Genomic DNA, 8,414 nt, shown 5'->3' on the forward strand with positions numbered 1-8,414 from the left:
AAACTAAAAAACTGCTCGTGCAAGTTCAAATTCCTCGGTTTCTGTAATATTTAAATTCAGCATTACTCGCTACCGCGCTTAGCAAACGCTACAGTACTAAGCTTCATCTCGGTCTGCACTTTTCCATGTGGACCTGACATAAATGAAAATAAAGTTTTCAGCAAAGTGAAAAACAAGTGCTACATTTAACTGCAGCGCGCGCGAAGTGTGCGCACAACTCATCTCCAACGAGATGTCACTACGTATCAAAGCGAAATGTCATCAGCTCCAACAGCAACATTAGATGTGCAACACAGAGAGGACACGTCTGCTTTTATTATAGTATTATACGGAAGAAGACAATGTCCGCTAAAGCTCGTCAACGGTCCCAAACATGTTGCTGCATTTGGACAACTAACCCTAACCCTAACCCATTGCACACACTGTCCAAAGAGAAAAAAAGCGGCACTCAAAAACAGCGCGTGGACACGTTTCACACTAATCTGCCGATGAAAGTCCTATCAAAACCCCTCACAAGTATAACAGAGCAAGGCTTAGTCACGAACAAACAAACTTACCCAATGACAGGAACGGTTTGGTTTCCATGTCTGTCTGGTAGGTTAGCTCATGCCAGCTGAGACGACCGCGTCTGGGAGTTTTTCACTGGCGGCTGCTCGAGCACACCAGACCGGACCAGGGCGCTGCTGCGGCGGCTGCTGCTCCTGCTGCGGTTCTCTTCAAGCAGACTCGACACGAAGCGTAAAAGTGACAGCTCAACGTGTGATAGTCTCAAAAGATAACGTCTCTCTACCTCTGTTTGCTCAATGAGCTGCTGCGCTCGCGCTCCTCTCCCTCTCGTGCTCCGGTGTACAGCAACTCCAACTACTGGAGCTGCACTGCAAAAGGGACCTGTGCAGGGGGTACTCCCACCAACGCAGGCCGGGCTGCAGCGACACCGCCACAAACAGGAGCCTTATCGTGAACTTTGAAATGAACAACACAAAAAAAGATAGACAAACACGGAGCGCATTTCATCACAGCTAGCCTATTAAAAGGTCTGTAAGTTTCCTCGAGGTAGAGGTTTTCCAAATCACGCGGAGTAGATACGCTACTTATTCTTTTCACTGCTTATCTCCTGTTATTTTAACCTGGTCACATATGTTAAACCACGGCTGTTGGCTCAGTAGATAGATATTTCTACCTACTCACCGCTAAAGCACTTGGCCTCTCTCTAGAAGCTGCTCTTACATAATATAAAATAAACACACCCACCTACACAGAAGGAATGATAACATGTTATCAAGTGGGAATCTGGGATCAAATCCGCTTATTGAATCTCAATCGTTTTGGAACTCAAACTTTAGGTTTACTGCAACATGGATAAAAGAACTATTGAATTCTTTTTTGATAAAGAACTTAAAATCCATGACTTTTTATTAATTAATTATAAAAATGCTTCTTTATAAAATATGCCTGCACATTTGCAAACTGAAAGTTTTATTCAGATTCAGAGATTTAAAACTTTTTTCAATGCCTAGTTATAAAAATCTGTATTTGTCATGTGTCCAAGTACAAACACAGTACAATTGTAGGCAACATAAAAGAGTTCCCTGACACTCAAACAAATCCAGATATTTCACCAACTTTGCCAATTGGCTATCACAATGTGTTTATATATTGCATTAAAAAAAGTAAATCCAAACCAAGAACGTTGTGCAAGCTAAAATGGACCGCAGTTCCAATATCAATATTTTCCGATACTGCCGACATGGCACAAAAGAATGATGAATTAATCGCAGATACGTAAAAGCTTGGGGGCATATTCACATAAGCCACCTCTGCTAGCTTTACAGAATGCTTCATTTGCATAGTTCTCCCTGCATTCAAGTAACGCTACATCTCTGTCATTGGTTTCGCTGCTATCTGGACACGACAGTTTATACTCCATTAAAGCCACATCCATCTGTGCACCTCCTCCCCTTTGACACCCAATCCTGCACATATATAGAGGAAGACACAAGTCAAAAATGCTTCTCCTTTGGCCCAGATTGATGGAGAGTACCACAGATTCAGGTATTATATTTTCCCCGTACTGTAAAATCCCTTATGCAGTGCATTATGGGAAAGGTGTAGAATATACACATGCCTCCTGCAGCCTTCCTCCAGGCCCCTGTGATGAGCCTGCTCCTGTTAAGCATTTCAAGGTGTTCGCCACGTTTGCACTGAGGCGAGATACATAATTAACACAATGTATGGCACATCAAAGATCAAAGGTAGCAAAAAAAGAGTAAAGTTAACTTTGACTGGGCGGTTTTTCAAGGTGTGATTGTGTGCACGTGTGTGTGCATTTTTTATATGTGTGCATTTTTGTTTTTTTAGATTATTGTTTGGGCATTTTTTGATTTTATAGTGCAGCTGAAGACATGCAAGGGGAAAGAGAGGAGCGATGACATGCACCAAAGGGCCGCAGGTTGCAGTCGAACCTGCGGCCGCAGCATAGAGGAGTACACCTCTATATGTGGGAGCGCGCTTTACCAGGGGAGCTACCAGGGCGCCCTAAGTGTGTTTTCGTGTAGTTGCGCGGACGTGTGAGGAGAGAGAAAAACTGCACTACTGATCACTCCGCTCAAGGCCTTGCTTTGGTGTGACTACATCCTTTATCTATGTCTTCTGAGTAAACAATTATCAATCAGCAGACGGTGTCATGTTAGCACGATGATGATAAGTGACTTAATTGGCTGGGTAATTGCTCATCAGAGGGGGAGGGAGGGAAGAGCAGCATTTGGACATCCTATTTGTCCTCGGTTCGGTAGGCTGTTTTGCCTTGGGCCTTCGCTCTGTAATAGAAGACAGACACAACACGGCCTTTCTCAAACACCTCGATCAGGCCGAGTTCTCTCATCCCCAGCCGTGATTAATAGCGTTCTGACCCTTCACCTCCATTCATATAAACTCTCCGGAGGGTGTTTTGGCACTCCACAACACATCACATCTCTGCTAGCCAAGGCCTCGAATCTGTACTTAACTCTTAATTGCAATATCTCTTGGCTCGGTTCTTTCAGTCTTTTGCTTTTGCCATGCTTTTTTAAAACTTTCTTTAAGTTAAGTGTTTGGGCCTCAGGGGAGAATGGGGGACCACCGCTATGATACACTCCGCTATGGTTGCACTGACAGCCGACCTCCTCCTCCTCTTTCTCCCTCTCTTAAAGTGGGTGATAAATGAGACAAGGGCCTTTTGGTCTCCTTTGTACTTTGACCATTCACAACAAGCTCGTCCGTAAAAGCGATTATGGCCTCTTTCAGCGGCAATGACAATGGCGTCCAATCCTGAGGAATGTACGGCTCAATGTACACTGCAATTATATTCCGATGAATTGTTAAGTCAACACAATGTAAGAAAGTCAAAAATGCTCATTAGAATTTCCCAGAGTCTAAGGTGATGTCTTCAAACAGCTTGTTATGTCCAACCAGTGGTCCAAAACCCAAATTTTTTGTGTTTATTAATCAAAACTGTAGATTAAATGACTGATTGTAACTGGAATCCAAATTTCTTTTTCCATTTCAAAGTAAGCCTCTATTTGGTTTCTTAATGAAATAGAGGTAATTACATAAAGCAAGTAGTCAGACACTAAGTTGATTTGGTCTTTATTGGGAGGAAATACCTGAAATTTCTCAGTTTTGTTTATTTTTCTGATTCCACTCAAATGTGGACATGATTGAGCGCCGAGGAAGAAGGTCCGCTGCGGGGAACACAAAAGCACGTGAGATCATTAGGGCGTTTGCTGAGGTGTTCAGCATTGTCCGCCCCGAGGGAAAGTCTTGATCGTCACAGCCCTGGGTTCACATTCCTTAACCCTTAGGGTCAGGGCTTTGTCTGAGGATAGCACTGAGGCAACTTCCCTTGCGGAAATCAACAAGAGCTGACAAACTGAACGCTGAGGACGCACACAGAGGCAGGAAGAAGGACCACCACACACACAGAAGCACACACGTGGTCATAAACATGGCTATTTTGTCTAAAAACCGAGTGCACGCTGTCCAGCTTTAGATATTTTCAGATAGCATTTTACTAATATCTGTTCTCGCCAGCCATGGGTTTCCATTCATTTCTGTGCAGAGTGGCAATCAAATAGCAGAGTCTCATGCTGTGTAATCGTAGATAGAAAATGCATCCAAATTTGACAAATCATTTAAAAGTGATTTGTATCAAATGGGATAAAACATGCAAAACCATTGGCATGGTCTACTAAAACACACCACAGAGACAGCAGCCATGTATTAGACTACATCTTCCTTCAGGGCTTTTTTTTTTTTTTTTTAGTCCACAGAGTGAAAATAAAGACTTAAACCTGTTAAACAAAGGTCTCAGAACTAATTCCTGGTTTCGAACGAAGCGCCCATGAAGCACATTCCACCTCATATGCACCCGCATCACTTTGCACTGCTCTGTTTTCACAGACAGAGTTCATTTCATCTGAGGTGATAAGAGTTTTGTGGATATCTGCCCATCAAATTGAACAGATGGATGGCATGAATCTAGGCGCAGGGCCAGGAAATGGTAGTTTGAAAAAAAAAAAAAAAACGCACAATATTTTCCTAAATGATCAGAGCCCATTCCGCTCAGGGCTGTTATCAATATTGAACATTACATCAGCAGTAGAGTATCTGCAGGGTTTTGAATGCCGCCATGGGCAGATGAGAGCCCCTCAACGGGAACATCTGAAGCTCAGACATGCATCATTCTTTAATATCGTATTAAAGTGGAATTGGCTACATTTAAACAGACATGGCGATAAATCACGTCAGCACGCGGCAGAAGAAGCTGGTTTTATCTCGGAGGGGAGAATCACCGTCCCTGCAGAGCATCATCTTCTTACCAACGATCGAGTCCAGCATTATTGCACAATGATGGAGCCACTGTGCCGCCGGAGCCGACAGATTGAGAGGCTGAATTATGGCTGTGCAAAGGGTTGAAGGTGTAGTCAAACGTTTCCTCTATATTTTCCTATGTTTTTTTTTTCTTCGTCTGGAGTTGAAAGAGGACAGGGGACGTAAGGTCACGTCGGAAGGTCAACCGATTCAATTTCTCATCAATAATTTTACCCTCAAATCTGTGGAAAAATCGGAAAATCTGTTGAAACACAATAAAGAAGCTCTACTCTGTTACCATCTAAAAAGCAAACGTATAAAGTGTCACCTTGTGAATGTCCTTTTTCTCTTTTTATCCTTTTATTTTTAGCCAGACTGTCTCCAGTGAGATTGCTGTGTGCATAAACGGACAATACGGTCGTCTGATCCCAGGTTTTAGAATCAAATTCCTGCAATACCATTACATGTATTCTGTCCCTCCACAGACTTCTAAGTAGGTCCACGGCACACTACATAAGATCTGTTCACTCAGCCGTCTAGGTCTGTTTTGAATTGACAGTAGGAGTATCAATTCCATTGTTTTCCTGTTGTGTGCTAAATGTTCCACATTTGTGTGCTGGAAACCACCAGTTGAAGTGCTGACTGTCACTGTCTACGCTCACTTCGGTCACTCGTTTACGTTTTACTTTTTTTTTTTGGCTTGCAGTTTTGCCTTGCAGACCTCAGCTGCTTTGTGTAAGTAAGTAAGTAAGTAAGTAAGGTTTATTTGTATAGCACCTTTCACAGATAAAAAACACAAAGTGCTTCACAGTAAAATGTAATACAATACCAACAAAGTACAATACAATGCATAAGACACTTAAAAACAAATGGAAAACATAAAAACAAAACCATAAAAAAACCCACGTCTAACTAAAAGCCTGTTTGAATTGTGTTGCCTTGTTGCTGATCCTGCTTCCTAATCCTGCTTTGCTTTGCAGTGTCGTAGTCTCGCTTTGCCAGAACCTCTTCCAAAGCACGCTAAAGGAGGGTCTGGCTACTCCACACAGCATTCGGGGATGAGAGGAAAACCTGCGCTTGTTTATTGGCATTTGTTTAAACCAATCACAATCGTCCTGGGGCGGTGCTAAACTCTGCACGGAGCCGCTGCAAAATAGTCGTGCGTGAGAAAACTCAGATTGGACCCAGAGTCTAGCCAACTGTCTCAATTTCCCATAGAGATTTGAGGAGCAGTCAATCACAGTCCTGATAAATCAATGGAATTTCAAATTCCAACACAAAGACAGTGGAAGAAAACGGAAAATACGTGCATCCGGCGGAATTTACTGCAATCCTGGAAGTGGAACGTGAAGGATATAGACTAGCAGCGTTTTGACTTTGACAATCAGAGCGCAACTCACAACAAAACAGTAGTCCTATGGATAAAGTTTCTTTATTTTGCTACTTTTTTGTTACTTTTTTTTACATGAACATTAATTTGCTTCAGCAACAAACGCACATGTGCATTAACGTTAACGGAGTGCACTAAGATGAGGAAACATTACTCATCTAAATACATGAAGATATGAAGGTAAAATGCTAAAATATAGAGATCCGGAACTGAAATGTACCTTTTCAAATGACAAATTAAGACCTTTAATAGAGCTTATACACCTCAGATAAGCATGGACGTATCTGATATTGGTCAATAGATGTGTCCTTAGTGACTTCCTCTCCAGTCACTGCCGTACAGCTGCGAGAGAGAGCGCAACACTGTTGGACTTCAGCTGGGTAAACATTCCCCACTGAGGCCAGAGATCTTGTGTACACAAAGCGCACAGCGCACGTTCAGCGAGGGGGCCTCACAGCCACCACAAGGCTGGATGGTCTAATCAGGCCAGAGTCCATGCGGGCACAGCAGTCGAAACATGACAAGAGACCACCCCATCTGCTGAAAGCATTAGGCTCCGATGTACCGATGACCGGCTTGGTTTCGGCTGTGGATGTCGTGTTTCCACACCTCGCCGCAGACACGTGTGTTTGCTAAGATGCCCACACGCGTCTCTGTATGTTAAGCAATCCTCAGGTCGCCTGGGAAGGAAATAGACTCAGTGGTGCTTGAAAGAGACAGAGTCACATAAACGAGAGGAACATTAGAGCGGTGCGGAGTAACAGGGTACCTGCCGACCAGCCGTGACAGTCACACAGACTTGAACGTGAAACAGAAGCTAACAATAAACCTCTGTGAGTCAGACATGGTGGATGTGATAGAGATAATACATTTTCCTTGGCTGAAATCAAAGTAATTTTTCCTGTATTTGAAAGGAGCGCTGTGGTGTGTGTGTGTGTGTGTGTGTGTGTGTGTGTGTGTGTGTGTGTGTGTGAGGCCCAATTAGCACAAGGGTTGCAGAGAGTAACAGTCATTGATGCTATTTGTCTGTATTAACCCTGCTCACAGGTGCTCCTGTTGCTGCCAGGTAGACATCCCACAGACAATTTACCATATTTTACATATATATATATATATATGTAGGTTTTTGTGAAATTAGTTGGACCGGAAAGTCAAAATAAAAAATGTGACTGCCATGTGAGCATTTCTAAAGTGCTTTTATTTTGGCTCATGACTCCTGATATGTGAGCCATAGATGGAAAATGTCTTTGGTTCAATGCATTACACGCCTAGCCCATTTCTGCCAAAACTGATTGGCTGCCACTTTGACTCTAGGCAAAACAATGTTTTCAACACTCTATTCACAAAGTACATCTGTCCGACACCAGATTTAAAGTACTTGAAAAAACATCCATGTCTTGCAGACCGAACAGGAAGATGCTCTGTTTTCTCTTTTATGATCTGACGGCCATTTTAACAGGACTTATTTGTGACAAATGTGATGATGTCACAATTCTACGGTTAGGTTAAAGCACAACAACAACTTAGGTTAGATTTAGTTAAAAGATCCTAGTTTGTGTCAAATAAGTACTAGGGGAGCTCAGTTGTCATGGTTACAGTAATAAACAAATGGTTAAGGTTAGGGGACGATCGTAGTCGTCACGTTGACTGTCGGTTGGAAACATCACCCTCCCGCGTTAAAATCCAACGCTTTTTTTTCTTCTAGTTGTGATAGATTTTACACAATCCACAAATCTCAAAAGCATTGTGCTGTTGCAAACACATTTTGATGACACATGCACATAACGACGTAAACCAGCCCACAAAAAGTTAATGAAGAATTTTGTTTTGTCACACCGTGACAGATTTAAACATACAAGTCAGCAGCCATGACTCTGACTCACTATCTTGTTGAATGTGTTTCCAAAGAATTCTTCCAAAGAATTAATTTTTTTAAATTTCAAAAAATCAAGCGAGAAAAGTAAGAAAGAAGGTCTTATTTCCCAACCTTTGATGCCAGAACAACTCTGTCTTGTCAGCAGACTACTGGAGAGACACCCTTCCTTCACACATGATCTGCCTGTGAACTGTGAGCACAGGGCTGCATGTGTTTGTGTATGTGTGGGTGTGTGTGTGTGTGTCTGAGCCACACTCTCACTGTGATTTACAGCTCCTCTAACACTCTCCCCTTCTGTGT

General features: G+C 42.7%; 1 protein-coding gene and 1 long non-coding RNA gene across 5 annotated transcripts in view; one reads left to right on the forward strand and one right to left on the reverse strand.

Annotated features, from left to right (window-relative positions):
- The window catches only part of rxraa (retinoid X receptor, alpha a), a 124,357-nt gene extending 123,401 nt beyond the window's left edge, over positions 1-956 (reverse strand). Inside the window, exon 1 of one of the 4 annotated variants that reach the window (XM_032539334.1) lies at positions 558-956. In XM_032539334.1, coding sequence (XP_032395225.1) covers positions 558-585 — 28 coding nt within the window. In that variant the 5' untranslated portion in view covers positions 586-956. The remainder of the gene's footprint in view (positions 1-557) is intronic. The other 3 variants (XM_032539333.1, XM_032539336.1, XM_032539335.1) reach the window with 3 other exon arrangements.
- Positions 957-2,377: 1,421 nt separating this feature from the next.
- LOC116704109 (uncharacterized) lies at positions 2,378-5,998 on the forward strand. The gene is made up of 3 exons (XR_004335595.1): positions 2,378-2,388; positions 2,888-2,889; positions 5,829-5,998. It is a non-coding gene; the product is annotated as an uncharacterized LOC116704109 (long non-coding RNA).
- The last annotated feature ends 2,416 nt before the right edge of the window (positions 5,999-8,414 follow it).

The sequence above is a fragment of the Etheostoma spectabile genome, chromosome 16, assembly GCF_008692095.1.
Source record: "Etheostoma spectabile isolate EspeVRDwgs_2016 chromosome 16, UIUC_Espe_1.0, whole genome shotgun sequence".
Lineage (NCBI taxonomy): Eukaryota > Metazoa > Chordata > Actinopteri > Perciformes > Percidae > Etheostoma > Etheostoma spectabile.